The following is a 27857-nucleotide window of genomic DNA, read 5'->3' as shown; positions in this document are numbered from 1 at the left end:
CATGAGAATTACAACAAATTAAGTAGTGTTACAAGAAGTTAAATTGATGTAAAGCAAGAAAAAATGAGTAAGGTTTCTATTCTTATTTAATGTATTCTGTCTTATGCATTTTGAAGGATAAATTCTTACAAGTAAATCCCTGGCACCTCCAGGTTTCAGACCTGTATCTTTATTTCATTCTTTCCAGAGCTCTTTCAATATACCATTATAAATATTTTACTAAATTCTCTCTTCCATTCAAGACATAATCCAATCTTGATTCTGCTGCCTGCATATCCATTTGGGACTACTGGAATCACCACAAGCATTAATGTAAATGCACTTTTCTCTGCATTTTTCATCAGCTTTCACCCATTCATCCATTTAATTTCTTATGTGGACTGTTTAAATACTAGACTAAATTTTCAGAAGGAGAACTGTCCAGTGATCTTTGTTTTACAGCATCAATGCTTTGCAAGCTTAATGGCTAGTCCAAGGGATTTTCTACATGGAGAAATACCTCCAAATAATTATGAAACAGTTGCTGCTGCACTACGTGTTCAGATGGATAATTTCATGACTTGGTAAGAATGCTCTTCTGCAGTTTATCATAGCATATTTTAGGTAGTCTAACTAAATTCATTTTAAGAAAACAAACCTCCTGCAGCAGATCCTCTACAGAATGGTTGAATCGATCCACAAATTCATCAATGAGTTGGCTGTGGGCTATGTCAACTCTGTTCTGGATTGTATATTCTTCACTACATAGTATGCTGTAGGTTTTACTGCAGGCTTCGAGAACATCTGATTCCACATGCTTTTCCACAACAAACTTAATCTGTTTCAGTAAGGCATCCAGATGCTGTAGATCAGAAAAGAAGTTCAGCTTTCACCTTACCTGAACAATGAAACTCAAAGAAAAAGTCATTCAAAGAATACACCAAATCAAGGTTAGATTACTAATATGCCGAATGAAGGCACAGTACTGTGTGACTAGAATAGTAATCAGATACTTGAAAGCAACCAGACTTCTTGCCCAATGTACTATACCTTTTCCATTCTGCCTGTGCTATAGATTTCCAGATCAAAATACTGAGGGATTTGCAGAAGATTTGCAACCTTCTCGGCATCAGCAGAATACTAGAGCATCATTGAAACAAAAAAAAAAAAAAAAAAAAAAAAAAAGTGAAGAAAAAATAAAGACTTACACTACAGAATGAAAAAGTTTAACAGTTGTAAATACCAGTGAGAGATTTATTTTGTTGAAAAATGTACCTTTGATAGCAACATAGGAAGTGCAATAATGAAATGCTCAGTCAATTTATTTCTGTCATCTATCTGGGTTTTTCTTTCTTTTGCTGTCAAGACCTGCAAGTGACCAAAAATAACTAAAGTAAATACAATTTCTGCATATAGCATTCATTAGTTTTTCTAAAGTTTGTATTGCAAACAAAAATCCATGCAAGTGTATTTTTAATAAATCAAAAGAGGAGGGAATAAAGAACTCAAACACATTTGGACTGAAGAGTGATTAAATGGGAGGACCATGTGTCTGTCCTAAGAAGCCATGATTGAAAAGCAAAGTATCATATCATCCAGCATGGTATTGTCTTGACACATCAACATTTTTTTAGGATTGAAATTCAAATATAACCCAAGTCAGTGGAAGTTTTGCTATTGCTTCCAAGTGAATTGAGCTCTGGCTTTCACACATTAAACAGTGTTAATGTAAGACCTCAGGGCGAACTGAAGTATAATTAAGAAAACCAAAACCAAACCACACTGTAACAGTGATTTTCATTAGCAGATTCATGGCCTCATCTCTAAACTGGAATGTAATTCTCAGTGAGAACATACATCCAAGTTCGCAGAATTCATTTACAAATTTCAGTGACACATATACTGAAGCTACTAATGCTGTCATAGCAAAACCACCTTGAAACATTGAATAGAGAGACAACAATCAAAATGGCATGCTTCATAAAAGCTTAGATCTGGCTTTTTGGCTTCAGAAAAGGAGAGAATACTTTTGAAAAAAAATAATGATAATAAAATACTCAAGTTAGCTAATGATTTATGTATAGCAAAGCTGCCAGACTGCACAATAAGGGTTACAAGCTAAAGTCAGAGAAGAAACTATGAAGGTGAGTGCGTAATTAGAAATCTGCTCCCATTTCGACTCAGAGAATATGCTAGCGAGATCATGAGAACATGACAAACCTCTACTGACAAGTCAGAGATCCCTGCAGTTACCATCCCACAACTCATGATCTAACTGAAAAGAAGCAAAAGCTAAATGTCATACCTACATCTCTCTAAGTGAGGAGGAACAGCTAGAAACAAAACATGTGCTTGGATGACAGGTAGCCTATTGTGTCAGCAGGAATCCAAAACAGCCATGGAAGTGAAGGGGAATAGATTTGTAACCAGGGTAAGAAATGACTTCCATAGTACATGGCAGACGGCTGGATGCACACAGCAGCAACCACAATTCTTGTACCAACTCGCAGTGCAGCACCGCCCCTGCCAGCAAAAGCCGCTAGCTCATCAGAAGGCAACACAAATGCAGCTACCAAGTCAGGCTCCCACCCCCTAACAACCCAGTCATATTCTGGTGACCAAATATTGCTATTCAGTGGTGCTTTTAATTAATCTGGGTCCTTAGGATTATCTTGAGGCTCTTTAGATCATTCTTCAGAAGTGAAATTTATTTTACTGAAGTGTTTTCTTTAGCTTTGAAGAAGTACAGACATTGAAAATCTAAGACTAAGCAATTTGCTGAACTTAAGTGAACTGAACTGTAGATCTCTTGAGACAGAAAAAATACCTGGAAAGCTAATAGTGACATTATTTGGTGCTCCAAACAGAAAATACAAACATGAAATTTTTGTTAAATTTAAAGATTGCTTTGACTGCTAGAATGGTTTGCAGCTAGAGACAAAACACAGTTAAGATGTGCTTACAATACAGTTTTTGGTAATATAGGATAATACATGCTCGTGTAAATTTGAGTCAGTGCTTTCATAGATTCCCCCCTCACCCCTGAAATGTTTTAATAAATTAGGAATTTCTTAGAATATGCTTTATAAATTAAGGTACATAAAGCATGTTTAAATTGACAGTTTCTTGGAGCTTTTCTCCTGGGATGCCGTTTCTGGACATGAGGCTAATCTGCTTTTGGCACATAAAAATTAAGAAGCTAAGTAACTGCATTTAGTTTAGCAACAAAGAATGCTAAGTCTATCTCCAGATTTCACCTTCACTAACTCAGTGGCTTTCTTTAATAAAATAGTTTTGATTTTGCAGAACAGAACCTAACAGAAGTACCAAATGTTCACAATGAGTTTATTTCATTTTAGTCTAACCTAAATAAGAGAGGGACTACCAAAAATCAGGGAAATACGTTTGGGAAACTGAGACTCTTTTTGAACATGGATGCTGTATGTATGGAGAATACAGTTGAAAGCCTGTTGATCACCCTGACCTTGTAACTTATACTGAAATGCTTAAAAGTGCATGCCCAACCTTAGGCATGGAATTCCACCGATCCCCAAACAGTCACTACAAAATAAATGAAAGAGGCAGCTAGATTACAATATGGCCAGAATGACAAATTCTTAAATGTTTAGGGCACTCAGTGGAAGAGGCCAAAGAGGATGGATACATAAAACCACAGATGCATTCAGGTTGGTTCCAGTCCCACCCCTCCTACTCAAAGCAGAGCCAGCTCAGGTGTCAGACCGGGGTGCTCAGGGCTTTGTCCAGTCAGGTCTTGAAAACTGCCAAGGATGGAAACTGCACAAATTCTCAGCTTCTGTTCCAGCGCTTAACTACTCTCATGATGAAGATACTGTTGACTTTTTCTGGAAATTTTACATCCACATTAGCAGCACATTCCTTTTTATGGAAAATAGTCAGAGGTAATCTTGTTCTGATCCTGAGCTCTACACTTTCAATTCTAAACTAGACTTAACATTGAGGGCTGTAGATGTGGGTACATTACAAGTGTAAGCCAGGGGTATGATAAAAAGAACATCTTAAAAAAAAAAAAAAAAATTTCATGCTGTAAATTTGTATTACTTAACTTGGCAAAGCAAAACCCAAAATGAAACAAAGGTGTCCAAAACCAGAATTTCTACTATTTTTCTTCAAAAATGTTCACATGAAACAGGAAACACCAATTATAAAAATCTAATTTAAAAGTGTCAAAATGTGGCATTGTAGACAAATATTTTATGTTACTATAGCAACACACACAGGTCAGAGCTACCTAGTGCAGTACCACTTACTCTCTTGCCAGTGCCTCTGCCTACTGGAGGATGTGCTTCAGCAGCTTGTCTGATTGTACACACCATCAACTCAATAAGAGCACTCTCCTGCCGGTCAGACATTGCTATGGAGGGAAAATAACAAGTAACATCAGTTCTGATGTGCGTACAAGACATATTAAAGAAGATAAATCTACGAATGCAGTTGTAAAACACATGGAACAGAGAACAGAGACAATGTCATTTTGTCCCATTTACAAAACCAAGGCTTCCTTGCTTGCTCTTTGAATTACCATTCACATAATCTCAAAATGGATATGGCAGAACTGAAAGTAGTTCAGAGAAATGTGGTCTGGAAAAAGGATGAATGAAGGGGAATATAACAAAGATCTACAAAATAAAAGAGTGTCATGGAGGACAGAGAACAACTGACTGTTCACTGTCACTTCCTTATAAAATATTCTCACCATCATGAAGTATTATTTCTGTTCTTTGGGAAGTACTTCTGGTCACATCTAGAGGATCAAACCCCACTAGGCTATGCAGAAACAAAGAACCAAAGTGCCTAATTTCCAAGGGAAATTACCATATAAATACCATAATTGTAGCCGGATACCAAAAGGTCAGATTTTGAAACACTGAGATGATCAGCACATCATCCTAAGAAGCAGTAAGAGTACATCAGTTTTTCAACCACCTAACCCCTGTGAAGGTCCCTGAAGCAGGAGAATCCTGAAGATTGTAAAGGATCTTGAATGACCCTCATTACCGTTGCCACCAACCTTCCTGACTACCTTGTGCACACAGATCTATTATTAGCCAAAGGAGATTCGAAAACTAATGGTGAAAGAATCCCTTTATTTCCCCCCCCCCTTGAGAATTCATTAGGTTTTAGCATTGTCTGCAAAAGCTCATATTTAATGAACACCACTTGAAGCACTTGTTTCTTCAAATTTCTATTAGCTATTTAATTTATTGAAATGTTCATGTATACACTAGTTATTTAAACATTCAGAAAAGAAGAAGCCCTAGCCTTTAATATTAGGGAACCACAGTACAGCAGACTTCTCAAGACGAAAACTAAAGTAAATGCTGCTTTTGGAGCAAAGTGCATTAAAAATGGATTAAACTAAAATCTTCTTCAAATATGCTTTCTAAACAAACCACAACATAAACACCTTTATCACCCACAGTGAAACACCTTTTTAAGGAGTAATCAACAATATGGTGTGATAGCAATAAGGTTAAACAAATACCTTCTTCTCCTTGGACTGGTTCCTCCAAGAGCAATTCTGTCATACATTCCCAGTCTTTCAACAGTTCTTGAGAGCTCTCCCACAAACTGTCCACCAAATAGGCTGCATGTTCATGCAACTAGAAAATCCAAAGCAACCATGAGTACAGCGTTCTGGTACAAGCACCAATTCTTCAATTTTCTCAATCATTTGGCCACAGAGAGCGTCCTGGGCATGTACTTATGTTAGTCGGAAAGAAAATTTGGTTTGAAACTAACTCCGGAAGGTTGCCTTCCAACTGAATGGTACAACTGCACGACAACGGGGATATGTTTTAATGGAAAATGGAATAAAAACAAATTGAGCGTCTTTTTCATAAAGCAGCTTGTTTGTGAAAAATCTTTCTCAGAGTTTTGACCTAGAAGCTGTAAACTTACCTTTCCTCACTTTCTTACTGCATTATAAAAAGGAGAGATGGTGAGACATGAGACTAAGAGAGGGCTGTAATATATTCATTTTGAACAGGCATTTATTTTTCATACATGCTGCTACATGCTCAGAAAACAGTAGCAGAAATCCTACTGATTTCAGGGGGTATAGAATGAACACTAGCTTTAACTGCAAAAAATGTTTTCATGTGAATTAACACAGCTGGTGTAAAGTGAGAGAAATAATCCATAGGCTTCTACAGTTTTATAAACTGATCTTCAACCACTGTTAAAAGGTAACAAGCACAATATGCAGATCTGATTTGCTTGCCAGACCTGGGACTGACTCCTTAACTTGAAAACATCTAAGAGCATAGGGAAGGAGTCAGTACATTTACTTACTCTTCTGACAGCTTTGGGCAAAACGTTACGTGTCACAGAGCTTACTGATGCTTGCCACGGGTTTACGTGTTCCCTCTTCTGAATGCCCCCTCTCAGATTGCAGTGCTTACATCTTCTAGTCCTATGCAGATGGAAACTCCCAATTCTCTAACTCTTTATTAAAACTGGAGTCATAATATTCTACTTTGTTTCTAACAACTCTCTCAAAAACAGCACTAGCAAAAACTGGCCCTGAGAGAGAAGCGATCTCGGGGAGCAGCATATGGCTTGCATGGAAGGCACTTTGCTGATCATGGCTCTGGGAGCAAAGCTCCGTTTCTTTTCTCCTCAGAAAGATAGGCAAGCTTAACACTAGGTGACTCCCAATCACAGACACTCAGATTTAAGGTATTTTCACTGGAAAAGACGATGATCTATTACAATCTAAGTTTTTAAGAAGCTGGAACTAAAAATACATTCAGATAGCAGACTGAAGCCTCACACAAGTAGTGACATTTCATCCAGACTTAACTTGTAGGTTTATAAGGTGTTCTAAAAAATGTTAACATTAACACTGTACCTAAATGTTATCCTTCCTTCTCAGCATCTCTGACTGTGTTTCTTTTCATTCTCATAGTGAAGTCTCTTGTTCAAGGCCCATAACAATTAAAATACCTGATGGCAATACATTTCCTTTTGCTTTTTACACAAAATATATTACCCTCCCTTCTGTAGAGAAACATTTCTGTGAACCAGTCACATTTCTATGTAGCAATGAATCCATTGCCACCATACTACCAGCAACGCAGTACTGAGTACAGCGGCGACATGCAAGACTAAAATAAACCATGAAGAAGATTTTGAGTTGAATTTGCTTGATGGACAAGGAGATGGTGGGCAGGGTAAAGGGCATACAGTTTTTCTGAAACTATGAAAAAAAAAAAGAAAAGACAACTTGTTACTGTATGTTGATAAATCACTACTTATGTTCCAGGTTCTATTAAACATGTAAAGGTTAAAAATGAATTTTTTACCTCACTTTCAAGAAAGAAAAGAACCAACATTCTAATAAGGTTTCCATTTGGACTATTTCGCCCCCTCCTCTTTGCTAGAGCCTCTTCAGCTTGGGGATCATGTCTGCTGAACAGTCTAAAAACAAGCAAAAGGAGCTACCATGTTTATCAAAACAAATCTCATTTCTGCAATAATATGATGAGCATTCATTCTTGATATAGTAGATTTGTTCATAAAACACAGTGAAATATCTCAAGCTATTTCTTTCAAGGGAAAGTGGGCATGACCTCTGCCTGTCTGAAGAGATGAATTTATCTTCAGAGTCTTCAAGTTCACAGGGCTGGAAGAATTTCACACAGGAGTAAGCTCTCCAAAACATTTATATTGAAAGATTTTGCACAGTTTTATATATTTGTATAATTTGTACAGTTTTGCATTTTTAACTTATCAACTCTTACAATGGTGGTAGCACTTATTCCAGTAGTGCCTTAAGAACTTAAGGTTGTATCTTCACTGTGGTCACACTGACTGAGATACTGTATAAACAAACTTGACATCCCATTAAATGACCAACCTCAGGTACCAGTAACAGCATAAAGGACAAAGCAAGCTTCCAGTCAATTATCTGGGATTTTCTCCAGGTAAATTTTACATTCTGCATTGAGTTCCCTGATGCATGGCTAATTCCAAACTACTCTCCACACTCACATTTGCTAGCTTAAAGAGATCTCAGATGTGTCTAACATTACAGTTACAGCAATTATTGTTTTATTTCGAGAAGTCTGAAAACTGTTCCTTGCTTTTACAGTGAAACCACAGTCATAAAGCAAATTAGAAATGCAAAACACAGTATTCTTGTTTCACTACTATAATTGATTAAAAAGAGAAGGATGAGTTACACACAAACATATTTTAGTTAAAGACCTCACCTTTCCCCCCCTGCCTATCTTAATAGGTAAGAAATGAGCACCTCTGCAGGTCCTGAAATATCTTAAAACATCCACCTCAGGGTTGAGTCAGTGATCTTCTCTATTATTTGCTTTCCTTTGCTAACTACAGAAAGTCTAATGACTAGCTTACACATAGAAAGTGATACTTAAATGTATAAAATTAGGTGAGATAAATCCCATCTCAAATGCCTCAAGCAGATTCTAACTTATTTAAAAAGGAGCACCAGCTCTTATGTCTTAGCAGATACCAAGAGAGTGTTAGGAACGGGACAATCTTCTCTCAATGCTGTTTACCTTGAAACACATTTATAGAACACAGCATAGTATCTTCTTGTAAAGAAAAATTAGTATAAAGACAAAACTTCATCCTAAGTACACTGAAGTGCAGATATGTCTTCAAATTAATTTACCTTCAAGGCATTTTTCACAATTATTGTCACATGTTGATTAACAAAGGCATTTCAGTACATGTTTTTAAAAAGAACTTAACCATTTCCTAAAACATCATGTAGGAAACTAAACGTAACCGCATTTTGTAAATTAACTCCTTGAAACAGATAATGCCTGATCACAGAGACAAACTCCAGAAATGCACCAATGAAAGCTTACAATGACAGCGTGGACTTTTAAATCACTAATAAACCACAGAAAATTAGAACACTGGCAAAGGAAAACCAATGTTTTTACGGGATTTTTTTCTGTTGTGTTATCTTGGCACGAAAAATTATATAACCCGCATTCTGATATATTAAAGAACTCTAATGTCACAACCCATGAGGGGAAAAAAGAAAATTACTGCTAAAAGACTTTTAACTGCAAACTCTAAAATGAAAGGGTTAAAAAGGTTAACTGCTATGATGTGGCAATGTCCTGGTCATAGTTACTGATGCAGTATGATTCACATCCATGGAAAAGCTAGCTCATTTCCTTTGGCATAGTGTGTACGTGAAAGATGTAATCATGGTGTAATGTATTCTTAGGGGAAGTCAGTAAGTTTAGAAACAAATTTCTTAATTATTACTACATAAAAACCTCTCAAGTTCACAATTTTGAAATAAACGGTTTTAAAACTATGTAAAAATAATGACTGTATATCAGGTAGACCATCAGGGATGTGTAGGCCCTATATATACACTATCACAGGATTTAAAACAACTTTAATACAGAGAGGTTTATGTAGTCTTTTATATTTAGCCCTTGAGGAGTTAGGAAAAGTTTTCTGAATCCTACAGCAAGGAAAATATAAATCCAGTTTCTTCAAGTCTTTAGGTCTTGAATTTAAATAAGTCTGTATTTTAAGTTAAATACCTGATTTGCTAAATTGGGATATTTCACTTTATTGCTTCTTTGCCTTTTGATCTTACCTCTACTAGGAAGCATTCACAAATCTGGTCTTATTCCAGGGTAACTGATAACTTACTTTTTGTGAAGGAATTCTCCAGCTGCTACTGCAACAGGCCGGTGTGCTGAATACACCAAGTGATAAACGTTCTCACAGTCTTCATTTGACAGAGCTTCTTCGCTTCCACTGAAAGAGTCAGAAAGTAACACCTGAATTAAAACAAATGTTTAATTTCAACCCCCTTACCTCCCATAACTTACTGTTGACAGCTACAAGACTGATTTCCTTCATACAAAAACCTAAATGGTTGAACAGTGACTTCAAGGATCATTGGTTCAATTTCCAAATACAGAAATATTTAAAGGGCCTGTAAGACTGCAAGTTTGTCTGATTTCCTTCTCCAGGTTGTATCTATATATATATATAAAATATGAAAAAAATGTCACTGCTACTTAGAAATCTTGCCCCACTTAGTGACTTAGACCATCATACTAACTACAATGCACATATTGCAAGATGCCAAACACTCATTATCAAACATTATTAAATTAAAAACCTAGAATGTTACATGAGGAAAATGTAATTGCTTGCTTATTTACTTCTATAGCAATGTCTGTTTGCTTTCAAAGCTTTTAATTTTTAAAGTATTCAAATCTGGGACTGGGAAAACCTGGGTCAGCCTCCTGGCTTACTCCATTCTCACGAGTTAAATCTTTTCACTTGACAGTCCATGTGCTCTTGTGCACTGTGGGGCAGGAGGTCCCTCTCTGCTGGCCTGCAAAGCAGGAAGGAATATTCCCAATGCCAGCTGCTGAAAGGGCTAGGCCAGGTGGATGAAACTGCCTCAGCAATCGGAGAAGGCACAGAAATGCTCTGGACATGGGCAGTAGAAAACTAAATCAGATTATGCCACAAAGTGGGGGCCACAGAGCTAGCACCGTGTATCCACCAATCAAATCAACACACAATCACTTTAGGATTGAATCATGGTGTGCATTTAGAATTACAATAACGCTCATACAATAAATTGTCCATCGCTTTTACTGTAGTTATTGTGCTGACTAGATATAGACTTCATTTTCAACATCAAGGAACTGAATCTGATCACATCCTGCTGTGCTGGATGAAAGATGATGAAAAGTTTATTTTCCATAATTATTTATTGACAAGAACAAGCCACTTTTTACCCTTGTCTTGGGTAAACAACATAGTTGGGGCTTCTGCAGTTTCTGAGCTTAAGGTAGATTTTGTGTGTGAGTTTTCTTGAAAAATGCTATGAGTCATGGAAAAATTACATTCCATCAACAATATCAAAACATCACCACTGTTGCATACAGAAATATTACTTCCTCCTTGTTTAGTTAGCATTCATCAGAAACATTTACATATCAGGACTCTCTATACATCATTTGGCTTCATACTACAAATAATTTTTAACTGGTCATTCCCCATCATGATTGTTCATGACATCTTTTTGGAGTTCCTACCTGCCAGAGTATTGCCCTGTGCTGTTCAACGTGACCCATATTCTTCTGGTCCTAAATGCATTTAGCTATTTTTTCATCATGCAACCAAAGAGAAAACAGGACAGGAAAAAAGGTGCACCGGAGAATTTTTGACCTAAAATCTTACTGTGTTCATTGATAATAATGTAGAGAATAGATGTGTTTTCTACATCTCATTTGTGATCATATTTGTTATATTTGCTTTAAAAATGTAACAGTATGAGATTTCCATTCTCCCTAAGATTACAAGTCTAATATCTGTAAAGCAGAGTGACTCAAAAATAAAAAAAAAAGTAGTCTAGACTTCTTTACTAAGAGGAAAAACTAGTCTAATCTTTCATGCAAATTCTGCATGTCCAAAAACATTCTTCAAAGTGGAGCCACTGGGTATAAAATATGATGCAGAAATTCTACGCATCTGTTTGTAAAATGGATTTTCTTTAACATATGTTTTAATGAAGATACAACAAAAGCTTAGCAGTGGTCCTCCAGCAGTACACTCATGAGACTGCTGTGGACGGGTTGGTTCCAACACTCAGCATGCGGGATGATCTTTGGACTGGATCTTTGCCTCAGGGAAACCACTGCATCTCTGTAAGAAAAAGCTGGGGGCCTGGAAGCATATCTCCTCCTGTATGGCCAAGTGTTTAAAATTGCAAGCTACCACTGCCACCTCCACATAACCCAAACAAGGGTGTTGAAGCTAGTGTCTTTTCCCTGTCAGCTTATTTACCAGATGTCTCTCTTTGCAGCTGTGTCAGGTAATCAAATCTCCTAACACCAGATCTTTGCTTAGTTACTGCTAGAATTATGCTAGTAAATGTAACCTACAGATACTTGTTTTGGGGAGGACAATCATTTTGCCCTTGGCAGAAGGTATAAATGCCCTTTGGCATTCTTCCACAACAACAGATGCACTAATAGTCTCAATACATCAATACATTTTTATACTTTGCCTATTGTATTTCCATGAGATGGAATATCTTATTTTAGCTTCATGACCATATTATTACATATTCGGTTCAACTTTATACTAAGTGTAAAGTAACAGATTCACTTCATTATACAAGCAAAGAAATCAAGTCAATTAAGTATTACAGACTTAAGTAACTTTCAAAAGGAAATATACAGGTTTTGAAAAATACTCACTGAAGTATTAGCGTGACTAATCGAATGGCTTCCACAGCTACATCATATTCCTTATCGAGTGTCATTGATACAATGCGATCCTGAAAAGGAATTTTATTACAGTGACAAAACAGAAACACACAAACACCTGTCAGATGAAGAATACTACAGATTACAAAATAAATACTCTCGGAGAGAAAGATCTTTCAGCTAGGCACATGAAAGCCCTTTAATATTATTCAGCCATTTAATGTACAACTTAGGAAGCTGTGTGCTGTATGTACAATGGAACAATAGGCAAGTACACAGGAATGAGAACAAGCGCTTAACAAACAGTCCTTGTGCTTGTGTGTTTTCCCGGAAACAAGCAAGCAGATTTTGGAGTTGAAGCACTGTTCTGGACTGGTCTTATGTAACAGCTCTTTCCAGAAAAGGAATGTACTTGGGTTGGATGACAGCAGAAAAATTGCCCTGCTTCATCCCCCTGAAAACAAATAATTTTAGAGCAATGAATGCTGCATATATGCATATTTGGAAATACTGTGAAGAAAATCACACCTGAATATATGCACCTGCATATTGCTTACAAAGTTGTGGCCTTTATACCTGGCTACATCTTAATGTTTGAAGCTGATCTCAAGAATTACACTACAGACCTTCCACAGCAAAGTGGGAAAATCCATGGTTTGACTTTGTATTTTCCTATACTCTTTCTAGTGGAGACAAGCACACTACTTTCCAGTCAAATCTAATGATTTTATAACTTCTAAGGACCCTGTAGTTATGAGAAGTCTCCTAAGGGTTTCTTTCTCCTTAGTTTCAGTTTGCTTACTGGCAACCAAAAATAGCTGTAATTAGTGTATGTTGTCCTTCCTATCTGGGGAGAATTTCTATCCACCCATAAAAATGCAGTATGTCTTGATGTTCTTTACTTGACTGATCAAGTTAATGAAAAGAAATTGGGCCATCTGAAAATAAAACTTGATTTCTGTGGCTTGACTTGCTTCAGGATGGACTAGGTACTATATAACATTTTGGGATGTGAAAAAAATAGAAGTCAGGGACTGGAAAAAAAAATGGAAGTGTTAGGGAAAAACAGTGAAAGTCACCAAGAACAAATCAAGACAAAATAAAGGTGCTCACCTCTTTTCTCTACTATTCCAGGCATTTAAAGGCTGAAGGTGAATATCAAGCAACTGATGCTTATTTCAGTATTGAAATTTAGGAATAGTATGCAAAGAATGCATGTGGCTGTCTCAAGTGTTACCTCTCAACAAAAACAGGTCTGTAGAGATACTTTGTGCCACTATGACTGAATACACCTCTATCAGTCACCATTAAGTTCCTGGGAAATTTGATGCATTTAACTGTTATATGTAGACAGTTTTAGAGACTGTGAGAAGTCCATGAAGAGACTCAAACAGTGAAATAACTTTCCAAACAGGAAATTCTGTGTATGGACAAGACAAAAAAATTGCTGTCAATTTTTCCTAACATTCTGGCCAAGGAACCACAACTAATAACATCATCATCATCATGAGAAAGAACAGCCAGAGATACTGATCTTTAAAGTTTCAGTGGAATTTCATATACTCCCTCAAAGCCTATCTTAAACTCCAGGATACTAACTGCACACAAAGGAGTAAGCACACAAGTATAAATCTCCTTCTACATCTCTGAAAAAAGCCTGGAAGGGAAAGGACCTTCTCTCCTGCCTACAGAACAAGAGGTACTCTCTGAATTTGGAGTCCTTTTGGACTTTGAAGCCAACTAATGTGATGACATTTTCTTATCCAAAAAGACTGTTCTCTCCTCTCAATTTTTTCCCAGAAACATCAGGCTTAAAATAAACAGTATGGATGTGTCATTTCTTATTTTCTGCCTTGGTGACAGCATCTCTGTGATGGCACCTGCCAGCCAGGCACCAAGATCCTTGAAAATGAGACCCGAACACCTAATGCCTCTGGAAGGTGTAACTTCTGTGGTTTAGTAAGTTACAAACCCCAGCTGCTCAATCTGCTTTGACAAGAAATTTCCTGTACCACTGTACAGCAGTAGAACAGGACACATGCCTGTATTTTAACTTGAAATATGAACTTCCACTATCTATGATCAGTTTGCAATTATGTATTAGGCTGTGAACAAGGCTGGCTGAAGAGCAAATCCACCTCCTTTTGCCTCTCAGGCCATGGAGACAGCACTCTCCTGCAAAAGGTCAGGGATGAGGGACAGGAATCAAACAGCTGCATCTAAATCTGCTGGTGTCTTGACTTTGGCACTGACTGCAAAAGAGCTAATTCACATCTTTTCCATATAATTTCAGTAAAGGTTTGTATCAGACAGGACTTCTTGATGGAAAACAAAAGTCTCATCTTTGATGGATAAGATTTTTTTTGACAGACAAAGCTTATTTTCTAGCATATCACCTACTCCTAGAAACACAAACAAATGCTGGAAAGAACACACATCTTTGCTTTAGAGAAGTAACATTATCAGATCCTTGTCACAGCTATCTAGAAGGTGGTGAAATACTAAACACCCCCGTACAAGTCATTCTGGATCAAATTAATTTATACTTTAAACAGCTAGATCTCTAGAGAGATTTCTCTTGACAGTTTGAATGGATTGAGCTGAATACCAGCTGAACTGTGCAGGTCAATTAAAGCCTGATGAGGAAATATAAATAAGCAGACATGGAACTGAGAACGGCATTTATGTCAATTATTTTTCAAGGGGGTGGTGGTAAGAGTTTGTGGTGGCAAGACATTTAAGTAATGTATCACAGATTCAAAAAGCATTAATTTGAAACTTTGCTCCATCCTGGTGCCAAAGGCTGCATCGCTGTCAGCACAGCTGTAAATCCAAGTGCAGGCACTTGGGCAATGCCAGCTTTGTTCTCCTGATGTGCCTGGAAACTGAAACTGATGAATCATCATGTTAAACATACCTGTTCTCTAGGCTCACAGGGACTTTCAACTCACCTTTTCTCTAATTTATTTCATAATGATACAGATTTCTGTAGTAAAAACAGCTTTAATGGAACAAAGACAAGGATTCCTAGCAAGGTTTCCCTTTCCTTTGAATCTTTTTGACAGAAATAAAAATTCCTTGTGCCATTCTAAACCAAGAAGTGATGCACAGGCTAACCTGACTTCTTCTAACAAAGAAAATTGCCTATACTGTGAAAAAAAGACAGGAGAAAGTATTTAACTTAGAGGTTTCATGTTCCTGTAGTTTTTTTGAAGTACATTACTGAGTAACTATTTCTCAAAGTGCCTCCAATTGTCTTGAAAAGTTTTGCTGGTGGATGGGACAGGTTCAGACTCAAAGCAGCATTTTCTCTTACAAATTATAGGAGGCTAAGAGAGAAGCATCCAGCACATTTTCTAGTAAAGAGAAGCAGATATAGAGACCATGAGAGTTTTAGTGGCCTATTTCAAAATAAATCAAATTACAGAAGGAGCAAATATAAACAAATCTATAAGTCTGCCCAGGTGAAACAAGAAAAGCAGCAGAGTTGGAGGGATCATTTTTCTGGAGAGTTAACTAGTATTTCTTGTTGTCCTGAGATGGTAAGCAAACAGACTTACAGAGACATTACAGAAGTAGTCTGAGGTCTGAACCTGTTTGCCAGGTACTCTTCTATGAGAGGAAAGTTTGTCTTTACTGCAACAATCTCAGAAACGGACTTCATAAAATTAGAAGAATATAGGCCCTGAAGTGATCTCACAAAATGATCTAGTTTCATCTCCTACTTTAACATCAACTACACCTAGTTCATTCCTGACATATTTATTTAATCTGCCCTTAGAAATCTCAAATGAAGGAGATCAATAATCTAACTATATAATATAACTAATAATGCAACTAATAATATAACTATAATTTTGGACAAAAAGCCTTCCTTAATATCTAGACTTGCAGCTTAAGCATCTTTTTTTCTCCATCTCAAGTGAATGTGGTAAAAGGCTGATTATCATTATGTTTTTATGAAACATTTACATACAGGGAAGATACGACAAGTTTTCTGTATTTTGTACTTTCCTAGATCAAACTGGAGGAGTTAATAGTAACTGCAGTGACAGAGAAAACCAGTGAAGCAGTATAAAATCTACAGTGAGAAGTTTTTAAGTCTCACGCACAGTAGTTATTTACAAGTATTTAAATCTCCACTTCTTTTCTAAACAGAATTTTTCATCAGCATTATATTCATGATTTAAACAAAAATAAGTTAGTCTTTCTTTGGGAGGTAGCCTCTACCGCAGTTCTGTGTTCTCCAGAACACAAAAGTGATGGTAAAAGGTGCCAACCAACGTGGTAACAGTGTCTGAAAGCTTTCTTTGCAGAGCATCCAAACAGAAGCAATGACAGTATTTCTACACTCATCTCTCCAGATACTTCACTCGTGAAATAAAGCAGTCTTGCTTTAACAGCCGCATTCTCATCAAGATATTAAGCAAAAAGTCAGCGTGTTTGTGCTAGTAAAAAAACCCCATGAAATATTCCTCCAGTACTTATCTCCTAAACAGCACAATCATGCTTAGGGGTTTGTCTAAAAGCACAGTGTAAACTCCCATTCTGCAGCAAGGTATTTCACTGTGCAGAATATTGTGATGCAGATCAAAGTATCTCTTCCTCCAAAACACAAGCACATATTCAGCTAAAAAGCTGTCTTACAAACAATCTTTTGTTACAGGCTGTTACTTTCAGATGTATTTTAGATTGTATGAAACACCCAGTACACATCCTTAAAATTCAATAAATCTAAAATTAAATAAGTACAAGCAGATTGAATAATGTATAAACTATCAGTAATACAAACAGATAAATAATCATCCTGGCCAAACCTGACAAATCTTACAAGATAAACACTGTAAAATGAATTTGGCTTAATCTCAGCATTCAGTAATACAGTTCTACTATTGCAGTTACAAGCCTTGTCACAAACAAATGAGTTTATTTTTGCATTTAATATACATGACTCAAAGACCGGAACAGGATGAGATAGACGATATTTTTATTTTCTGTACTCCTTCCAAAAGTTTTATTTCCTCTTACCTTGAATCTATTAGTGAACAGCTCCAGTTTTGGAAATAGCTCTCTGTTGGTATACAGACTCTGAAGAGCTTTCAAACACTTCAACCTCACTTCACCTTGCTAAATAAAACACACTAAGATTAGCTGATAGAATACCCTAATCAAATGCACATGAATATTAAATAATATCATATTGTAATTTATTTAATGTACATTTACAATTTTATGCAAATGAGTTACCAAAGCCAATCTGCAATTCAGCTAAACACCAAAAACCACATGCAGCTGCCTACAAACAATGTTAAATTTTCTCCCTATTTGCATATATAAAGAATTTAATGTGCCATCAGTTAAACGTCTGTTACTGTTTCCCTTTCAAGTGACTCCACAAAAAGATAAAGAATGTAGCAAGTAAATACAAAATAAAGACGTATGATCTCAAGGTAGCTGGTGAAAAGACAGTGCGGCTATTTATCTTCAGGGAAGAGACTACAGGTAACTTCCGCATGATATCTGGTGTTTACAATCAACACGAAGTGTTCAAAGTGACTGAGCATGGGCTGCGTGTAGCCCACTCAAGCAACTCTGCCATCTCCGAGCATTGTCTTTCCTTTTCCCAGGGATGGAAGGAATACACACCGAATTTATTATTCTGAAATTTTCTACAGCCCGTCTCTCATCATAGGACAGGCACAGGCTGAAGGATACAAAAGGCCTGAGAGACCCTCCAGTGTGGAGCAGGCTACTGCCACAAGAACAGTGCATCTAAGCCACAGCCTGCGGAGCCCTCAGGAAGAAGAGCAACTTGTGTCTGTCTGAGTTGTTCTGGTGGAAGCAGCTCATTCCCAGCTGCTCTTTAGATGGGGATTGCTTTGATCCGGTGAGCTGTAGGCAGGAAAAGTGGGCGTCATGAAACAAGTGCCTATGGATCAATGTTTGTCACCTACAGGAACACTGATGATAAAGAGAAGGGCTGGATCCCCTGGGCACATGTGCATCATCTGGCCAGCTGCAGATGTACAACTCAGCTCAACTGCACAGTCTTGGAAAACTATGGATTCTTGTTTGAAAATATTTGTAGATTAAAAAAGGTTATAAACACAAATCTGCTCAAACATAATCTGTAGAGTTCACTGCATTGTGAACTTAACTTTTATGAAAGTGAGTACATTCCCAAGTCTAAGGCCTTAAGCTGCTCAAGAACTAATACAAATTATTGAACTTTATAAATAAAACTCCATACCCAGAGGGCTTAATTTCTGAGTCTGTCTTTTCTATAATCAAGTCTGTAATTAAAAAACTGCTCAAACTAAAAACTGAAAGAACATTCAGAGACTGACATAAAACCAGAAGCTAAAAATCCTAATTTTTAAGTTTCTTTCCTCCTCCCCACCTATTTCAAAAATTGAAATAGCAGATAAAAGAAGGACAGAAGTTGAAAGGAGGATTTTTGGAAGAACTCTTCCTTGAAGAACTATTGTTCCTGAGAAATCTTCTCTTTATATCTGGAGGAGTCTCTGATCACTCATGCTCTCTTCTAGGGATCTTTTTGACTACCATTGCAGAGGAAGTCAATGAGATGAAAGTTATGTTTAAAGGATCTATCATAAGATCTGTCAAGGTACAGAAAAGAACTTTATTCAAGAAAAATTTTATATGGATGTGATCAACTGCTAAATAAACACTGAGAAATGCTGCTTGTCATCTTCTTTTAATGGTACCTGTGTTGCAGTACCAGAAATGGTGTTTCCTCTGTTGTGTGGCATTCAGAAAGGCCAGGATCTCTGGAGTCACCACTAATCATTAGAAGAGGCTGTAAGCCTCTTAAGGCCTTATCTTATTTAGCCACACAGGATCAGTATCAGTTTTGGCATATGATGAACACTATGGAGCAACAGTGAGGTAGCAGGTTTAGTTACAGCTCCACTGAAGACTGTCCTGCTTGTGAGCAGATGACTTGTTATTCAGCCAGTGCTGTAATTCCAAAATGCAAAACTCTAAACTGGTTAGGTACAGAAAAAAAATCAGTGCCAACAGCAATGAGACTTGAGACCTGTGCAGATAAGGTTTGGATTCCCCATGGAGTCCAAAGCCCTTGTGCACTTCACCAAACACCATGGATCAATGGTCCCAGAGTTAAGTTCAGGCCTGATACCAAGGGTCTCTATAAGCCTTAAGTGAGCAAGTCAAGCGAGGTAGATAGGAAGCAAACCTGTGAACATTTGGTACTTGCACGGCCTGCCAGGAGACTGAAGCCAGATGCTAACAAAAGTGTACTGAACCAGGCTATTATCGTCCTGCCGCACACCAGATCCGAGGCAGAAGCCAAGTGACTGCAGGAGCCCGTGAGGAAGAGAGAAAGGTTGTGTTACACCTGGTCTCTCCAGCTGAGAGTAAAGGCCCAGGAGACACAGAGGCAATCCTTGGAAATGACTGCCTTTCTTGGCAGACAAATAATAGGAGGAGGACTTTCTCTGATAGCAAAAAGGTCTGTTTTTTAAACTGTTGGTCAAGGATGGAATTCATCTCTTTGGAGAGGGAAGAGCCCCTGCACCTCAACTTGCTAATCCTATTGAGAAGGTTTTCAGAGTCAGCGGAGATTAGTGACAGGAACCCACGAAGAAGCATAAACAGCAATGACCTGAACAAGGACTGAACTGAACTGGTGTCTACTACAGGCCGCCTGATCAAGGGGAGACTACTGACGAAGTCTTCTTCCTCCAGCTCTGGGAGGCTTCGCGCTTGCAGACTCTTGTCCTGCTGGGGGACTTCAACCACCCCGACATTTGCTGGAAAAGCAACACAGCAAGCTGTAGGCAATCCAGGAGATTCCTGGAATGCATTGAGGATAACTTCCTAAGCCAGGTAATAGACACCCCTACCTGAGGGGATGCAATACTGGACCTGATGGTCACCAATGCAAGTGAGCTCATTGGTGACGTCAAGACTGGAGGCAGCTTGGGCTGCAGTGATCATGTGCTGGTGGCATTCACACTCCTGAGGGACATGGGAAAAGCGAGGAGTACAGTCAGAACCCTACATTTTAGAAAAGCAAACTTCCAGCTCTTCAAGGAGTTAGTCAGAAGGACCCCCTGGGAGATGGTCCTCAGGGACAGGGGAACGGAACAGAGCTGGCAGATCTTTAAGGACACCTTCCATAGAGCGCAAGAGCTCTCAGTCCCCAAATGTAAGAAATCAGGCAAGGAAGGGAAGAGACCAGCATGGCTCAGTCGAGACATGCTGGTCAAACTAAAGAGCAAGAGGGAACTGCACAGGCAGTGGAAGCAGGGACAGGTGTCCTGGTTGGAATACAGGGAAACGTCACGGTTGTGTAGGGAGGGGGTCAGGAAGGCCAAGGCGAGGATGGAGCTGAATTTGGCAAGGGATATAAAGAGTAACAAGAAGGGCTTCTACAGGTACGTCAACCAGAAAAGGAAGGTTAAAGAAAGCGTACCCCCATGATGAACAAGAATGGTGACCTAGTATCAACAGACGAGAAGGCTGAGATACTCAACAACTTCTTTGCCTCAGTCTTCACCGGCAACTTCTCTCTTCGCCCCTCCCAAGTTGATGGACCGCAAGATGGGGACCAGGGGGGTAAAGTCCCTCCCACTGTAAGGGAAGATCAGGTTCGAGACCACCTGAGGAACCTCAATGTACACAAGTCTATGGGACCTGATGAGATGTATCTCAGAGTCCTGAGGGAATTGGCTGATGTAGTTGCCAAGCCACTCTCCATGACACTGGAAAAGTCATGGCAGTCAGGTGAAGTCCCTGCTGACTGGAAAAAGGGGAATGTTGTGCCCATTTTTAAAAAGGGAAGAAAGGAGGACACTGGGAACTACCAACCTGTCAGCCTCACCTCTGTGCCTGGGAAGATCATGGAACAGATCCTTCTAGAAGATATGCTCAAGCACATGGAGGACAGGGAGGTGATTCGAGACAGCCAGCACGGATTCACCAAGGGCAAGTCCTGCCTGACCAACCTAGTGGCTTTCTATGAAGGAGTGACTGCATCAGCAGACAAGGGAAAAGCAATGGATGTCATCTATCTGGACTTCTGTAAAGCCTTCGACACAGTCCCCTACAACATCCTTCTCTCTAAATTGGGGAGATGCGAATTTGATGGGTGGACTGTTCGGTGGATAAGGAATTGGTTGGATGGTCGCATCCAGAGGGTAGTGGTCAACGGCTCGATGTCCACATGGAGACCGGTGACAAGTGGGGTCCCTCAGGTGTCCGTACTGGGACCGGTGCTGGTTAATATCTTCATCAATGACACAGACAGTGGGATTGAGTGCACCCTCAGCAAGTTTGCAGACGACACCAAGCTGGGTGGTGCGGTTGACACGCCAGAAGATGTCATCCAAAGGGACCTGGACAAGCTGGAGAGGTGGGCCTGTGTGAACCTCATGAGGTTCAACAAGGCCAAGTGCAAGGTCCTGCACCTGGGACGGGGCAACCCCTGATATCAGTACAGGCTGGGGGATGAAGGGATTGAGAGCAGCCCTGCAGAGAAGGACTTGGGGGTACTGGTGGATGAAAAGCTGGACATGAGCCAGCAATGTGTGCTTGCAGCCCAGAAAGCCAACCGTATCCTGGGCTGCATCAAAAGAAGCGTGGCCAGCAGGTTGGATGGGGCTCTGAGCAACCTGATCTGGTTAAAGCTGTCCCTGCTCACTGCAGGGGGGTTGGGCTAGATGATCTCTAAAGGTCCCTTCCAACCCAAAGCATTCTATGAGTCTATGAAGAAAGGCAGAAGCGAAGGTATACATGAATACACTGCACTGAAGTCCAGAACAGAGGAGTAGAAATGTCCCGCAGACCATCAACATGCCAGACACAAGATGTTTCTTGAGTAACTATGAGAATAATCCAAGTAACATGAGCTTTTAACACCCCAAATGCTTTTTGGGGAAAGAAACACAGCAGAAATTTCCTATCTAGCAAGGAAGGTAAGTGGGTGGGAATACTAGTTAGGGTAACTCCTAAGAAACTTATAAAAGCTGCAAATACAGTGATGCAGAGCAAGGACAGGAAGAGACTTACTTAACTAAGAGATGAACTTATTCAACAAATTAATTAGGAGGTCAAGCACAAGAGGAATAAAAAAAACAGGAGGAAGATAATATTATAAGAATAAGAAAAAAGCCTGGGCACAGTATGGAATGGACACAAGAGGTAATGAAGAAAACTTTCTGTAAATATCTTAGTAGAACAACAAAGAAAAGTTAATTTGCTTTGAAGGAAGAGGAAAAAAGTAACTGTCACTTTTTATGTGCCCAGTGGGTAGGAAAAGAAATAATAAATTAAAATTACAACACAGACTGTTTACCTTATGCGAGGAAGAACTTTTTAGTGGCAAACATAGTTAAGCACTCAAACTGCTACAGAAAGCTGTGGAAAAACCAACACTAGAGGTTTTTTTAGAAATATGACTGTCTGTGAGAAACACTGTGGATATACAGTGAACTCTGTCTTAAGCAAGAAAGAAATAAGCAAAAATATTTCCCAGACTAGATTTTAGCCAGATTTGCTACAATTCTGAGCTGAAGTTTATAGTGAGTATGAGTCAACCTAAGGCAGCAAACATTTGCAACCACACAATACCTTTAATTCTGTTAAAGAAAACCAGCATCACTTTACAGCTATTTTTCTGTAGTGACATCTATGCTTTACAGACAGAAAGAACGTATCTGAAAGGAAAGCCTTGCCATTTTTTAAGTAAATGACAGACAAAATATTTGCATTATCAACATTCTAGCAACTAAGACCTTCCGTTCTCCTGAGTTTCATCTTCCAGAAAAATATGCTTACTTGGGGTTTTGTCCAATTCATAATTGTGACACTTGATTATTGCAGAAACCTGAATTCATCCACACTGTCATTGGTTCTATGCACGTCCTTTCTCCAGTCTAATTATTCCTGTAATTCCCCTTCTCTCAAAGTGTTTTTAGATAGTTATTTATATATTTTTATTATTTGCATTATATAAAATTCTTTTTCATGAATATGAGAAATGCTTCGCACTAATAATTATTAATGCTTTCTTTTACTTACAATTTGAAATCAGAACCTAAACCAAAAAACTTAAATATTTGTCAACACTGTTAAATGACAAACATTTCTCATATTTTCCCTATTTTTGTTGAGATAATCCTCTAGACAATTCTGATTTTTGAGCAAAAAATTGTTACCGCTGCTAATGAAGCAAAAAGCAATACATACACCTTTCATGCCAGCAGCGTGAGGTAGTGTACATTTGTCTGGGAGAGTCATGCTCTACTCAAAATTCTCTTTAATATGGCAGACCTGTGAAAAAGAATCCATCCTGATGGAAGCACACCATTTTCGTATTTTTTACATGCTAATCACAGGACTTGAACCAACAATCTGTAACGCTTGTTAAGTCTCACAGTGATCTACAGCCTGGCACTGAGTCAGCTTAGATTCTTATTAACATTCCATATAGCTGATATTTTTGAGTATTAGTTTGCCATCTCCCATTGAGAACCAGATTTCTCTTAACATTCAGGGATACCACAGCTCCAGAAATGGTAACTAAAGGTGTACTGCTATGTGTCAGCTCACATGCCAGATGAAGGCTTAGATCACACAGAGATGATGACTTTTTGAGCCCCCAGAAACACCGTTTTAAGTATTTTTTAAGTAGGTGGGTAGACAAGAGAGCCAGCAAAGCCATTTCCCTCTTTTCACGCTTCATGTTTCTTCTTTTGGATTTTTCAAATTCTTTTTTGGTGGCTAAGGGTATTCTGCTCTTTTTAAAAATTCATCAGGTTTTAGTAATAGATAATTAATTTGCTCAGCTCTTTGCCCTACCATATTTCTGCAATGTTTGGTTTTTTTTCTCTTGTATAGAAAAATGACCTAAATTACTGGGTATCTTCAATCCCACAGTTTATGGGATGGCTGTGATACACTGTGTTGCATTTTGATGCTCTAGGGTGGTGTATTTTGAGGTAATCTGCTGCCAAATGACAGAAATAGTTACACTGCTGGAGAGAAACAGATGAAAATGTCCTGCAGCACATTAGTACCTATGGCAGTACTCCTCCAGGCACGAGCAAGCAGTTCTGCTCTGTCTGCACAGGCCCACTCAATACCATTTATGAAGATACTGTGTATCATCTGATGCATTTAAAGCTTTTCTCAAGCTTTCCCAAAACCAAGGAAATCAGGTACCAAGGAGATTATATAAAGTTAAACATTCACAAGTTTGGAAAAACTACAATTTCAATTTCTATATAACCTTAATAAAAACAAGTTCTATTTTTTCATCCTTTTAAGTTAAGATGCCATCACAACAAAATATTCAAATACCATCTGTTCCAGAGGACCCTGGGTTCATTACTTTCACAGAAAGCAGAGGCATGCAAAGAAGGAAGAGGCAATTTCTTATATGTTAGGAAGTGATTTAAGAACTATGACTGTCTAGGTATCTAGAGACACAATTATTGTTTCAAAACAGTTCCATGCATCAATGAGGCAAGTGAAAATTAAGACTGGATAGTCTGATTTAAGACCTTTTTTTTTTTTTTTTTTAAAGAGGTTTTTTATGCAATTATATTATAGTTTTATATATTTTTAATTTACACTCCCAGATCCACTGGAATGAAAAAGAAGCTTAAAAAGGAGAGAAAGGCAGAACTAGAAACTCATATTCAAATGAGAAAGTAATCTATGTAAAAACAAAAGCCCGATAGACATTCATCTGAAATCTGGGAAAGAGACAGGATTAACATACAAAACATACAGATATATATATATACACTATATATATATAAAATATACAGGAAATACCTTATGACTCAGCCTTCATTTTTTTCAATATTTTAAGTACTGATCGTAGCAAAAATTATCTCCTGATAAAAGCAAAGCAAAATCAAGAAACTTGGGTACTGGCCGGCAAGTTTTTCAGGCAGTGCTGATGAAAACCACGCTGTTAAGGGATCTTGTACTTTTAGAGTGTTTGCATTTTTAATTGGTTCTTATTCCATCCTTTTTCAATACATTCTTCCCATTGCACTTCCCTCCTCCTTTCTGTGCCTCCCCAAATGTCTCTTTCTCTCCACTCTCTCCCTTTTCATCGTTTGACACATGGCTCACCTGCCTCTGACTCTTCCCCTATTCTACTTACAATCTGTCTCACTCTATACATTAAATATCTACTACATCAATAAAAAATATCACACATCATGTATATCAGGATATTAAACAGATTAGCTAGTGATTTAAAGACTGCGAACCCCAAGGCACTTCTGAGGCCTGCAGCGATAAATATTACAAAGCAAGCAGAGGCAGGAGAGTAGCCTGATAGAATTCTTCTGTGTCTGGTCCAGATGGAAAACCATTTTTTTTACCATAACACTGTAATTCAAAATTTGTCTGATATGAAAGAACATATTAATTTTAAAAAAGCTGAGGTAAAAATATACATTAAGGCTGCAGGCAGATGACCAAACCCTGGCCTGAGGTTAAGCTAACTGAAGAGGATGTGAGAAAGTATTGGAACTGACATGAGAAATTGCTGGATGTGACAGATGACAGTGTGAGAAGCTGACACTAGTCACAGACAGTGCTGTGAGGAATGGCTGGATTTCACAGATACTGGAAGGGGACTGAGAGCTACAAAGTGCAATGCTACTAGATCCTGCTCTCCCATTGGAAGCACTACTTTTTGGAAATGTTCTGCTAGGATTAGAATGTGCTTCAAAAAATCCACTGCAATTATTCAAGGGATAATTTATTTTTAATTAAAAGCCCCAGTAAAATAAAGCCCTCCACCACACCTAAAATCCTACTCCTCCAACCTGAGTTGACCTGCCCACTGATTTGGTAACTCGAAGCAATGATCTCCACTTCCTGAAGCATGCCTACTAGTGAGGCACACCAATGTTAAAAATGAGGTACACAGATGGAGCAGCAGCTCTGCCCCTCAAAGCACTGTGATGGCCATGCTTCCATGTCCAAGCTTTAAAGATAGGAAGTGTAGCGTCTCTAAACAGCAGTCATGGTTGATTGTAGCAGTAAGGACGATCTTTCTCCTAATCAAGTTTTGTAACAATGAGATGTAATGTAAAAGTTTGGGGAAAGTTTGTAAAGTACAAGTTTGAGAACAACACGTTTAGAGAGGAAAGACATCACATATCTAGCCTCTAAAGCATACAGGATACTCTTAATAAGTAAATTGCTGGTCCAAATCAAGGTAAGATGCAGATCCTTGTCAGCTATAGCTAAAGCAAAAGAACCGGCGGCAGCTAACTTCTTTCCTTAGTGAAAGCTAACATCTTTCTAACTGATCTTGTTCAGACTTCAGCAAAAGAGTGACTGAGTCATATCCTCAATGTTAATATGCTGTCCAAAGTTACTGAAGAAATTATCTTTTTAAAGAATCAGCTATTAACTACCAGTTATGCGAGTCATCAGAATGAACTTGCAAACTTTTAATTTTTTCCAGCAGTGCTCCTAGAAAAAAAACAAAACAAAACAAAACAAACCACCAAACCAGTCTGAATCAGGATGCTGATATTTAATGAGCATTTCAACAGCAAAGGTAGGTCTCATCTGTTTTCCTTGGATAATGTTAGCAAAAGAGTTTAGAGTAAAAACAAGTGTTTCTAGCGGTTTTGGTGAGAGTGGGAGGACAGCTAGTCCCAGTTGCTGCCTGGTGTACAAAAACCCCAAACACTCAGAAGTGCAAAGTCCTATTAGCGTTAGGAATGGGCTACTCTTGCTGCAGGAACTGAGTGATACTTAGGCCTGTTGCCACCCAGCAGAGGCATATTGTGGATACCATCAATACTAAGAACTGTGGTGGGACAGGAAAGAACCTCTGGATATAAATTTTTGCTTCCACGTAGTGTTTCAACAGTTTTTTGAAGAAAAAGCTAAAGAGAACCTTGAAGAGATTCTTCAAGGGAAAATGAATTGATGAGAACTCCACTGGTTGTGGAGCCAATGATGTCTGTTGGGGACCCAGAGATGTTCCTTTCCTCTAACTATTGGACAATGCAAATGGAAGACACATCTGGAAATCTCTTTTCCATTCTGCTTCAGACACAAAGGTTCTCAGGGGTGATCCGAGGAGACTTCTCTTTCTCTTGTAATCAGAAGAAAAGCACCATGGAAACATTTCTATTAAGATATTCTAACGGAAACTGAAAACACAAAAAGCACATGAACCAAGCACACAGTGTGGGACTACTGCATCCTAATTTAAGTGAATACCTTGAAATAAGCTGGTTGAAAGATAGATAAAAGGCAAGAAAAAAGAACAACCCCTTTACACATCAAAGATGATACACTAAACATGTCTTGGGTAGTATAACATCAGCTATCTACAGCACACCCTGCCATGTACAGTTATATACAACACTTACCCTGTCATGTAGTGTCCAACCAACATATTTTAAATAACTATCATTCAGGAAGGCATCACTGTACATTTTCATCCAGACACCAATTTCTTCAATACAGACAGCTCTAATCTCAGCAATAGCATCACTAAAAAGGAGAAAAAGAAAAGAAAAAGTATTAACCAGATTACAGACACATACCGTTTACTTGTCA

The 27857-nt window shown here is 38.4% G+C and overlaps 1 protein-coding gene across 2 annotated transcripts in view; it reads right to left on the bottom strand.

Moving 5' to 3' along the window:
• Positions 1-27857, bottom strand: part of STAG1 (STAG1 cohesin complex component) — a 159845-nt gene that overhangs the window by 46394 nt on the left and 85594 nt on the right. For both annotated transcript variants that reach the window (XM_075717154.1, XM_075717155.1), the window contains exons 9-18: positions 27668-27791; positions 17289-17387; positions 12252-12331; positions 9676-9783; positions 7326-7440; positions 5504-5621; positions 4269-4372; positions 1255-1347; positions 1030-1119; positions 638-841 (exon numbers count right to left, since the gene is read on the bottom strand). In XM_075717154.1, coding sequence (XP_075573269.1) covers positions 638-841; positions 1030-1119; positions 1255-1347; positions 4269-4372; positions 5504-5621; positions 7326-7440; positions 9676-9783; positions 12252-12331; positions 17289-17387; positions 27668-27791 — 1135 coding nt within the window. The remainder of the gene's footprint in view (positions 1-637; positions 842-1029; positions 1120-1254; positions 1348-4268; positions 4373-5503; positions 5622-7325; positions 7441-9675; positions 9784-12251; positions 12332-17288; positions 17388-27667; positions 27792-27857) is intronic.

Source organism: Pelecanus crispus, chromosome 9 (genome assembly GCF_030463565.1).
Source record: "Pelecanus crispus isolate bPelCri1 chromosome 9, bPelCri1.pri, whole genome shotgun sequence".
Taxonomy (NCBI): Eukaryota; Metazoa; Chordata; class Aves; order Pelecaniformes; family Pelecanidae; genus Pelecanus; species Pelecanus crispus.
This window is presented reverse-complemented; position numbering and strand designations above follow the sequence as displayed.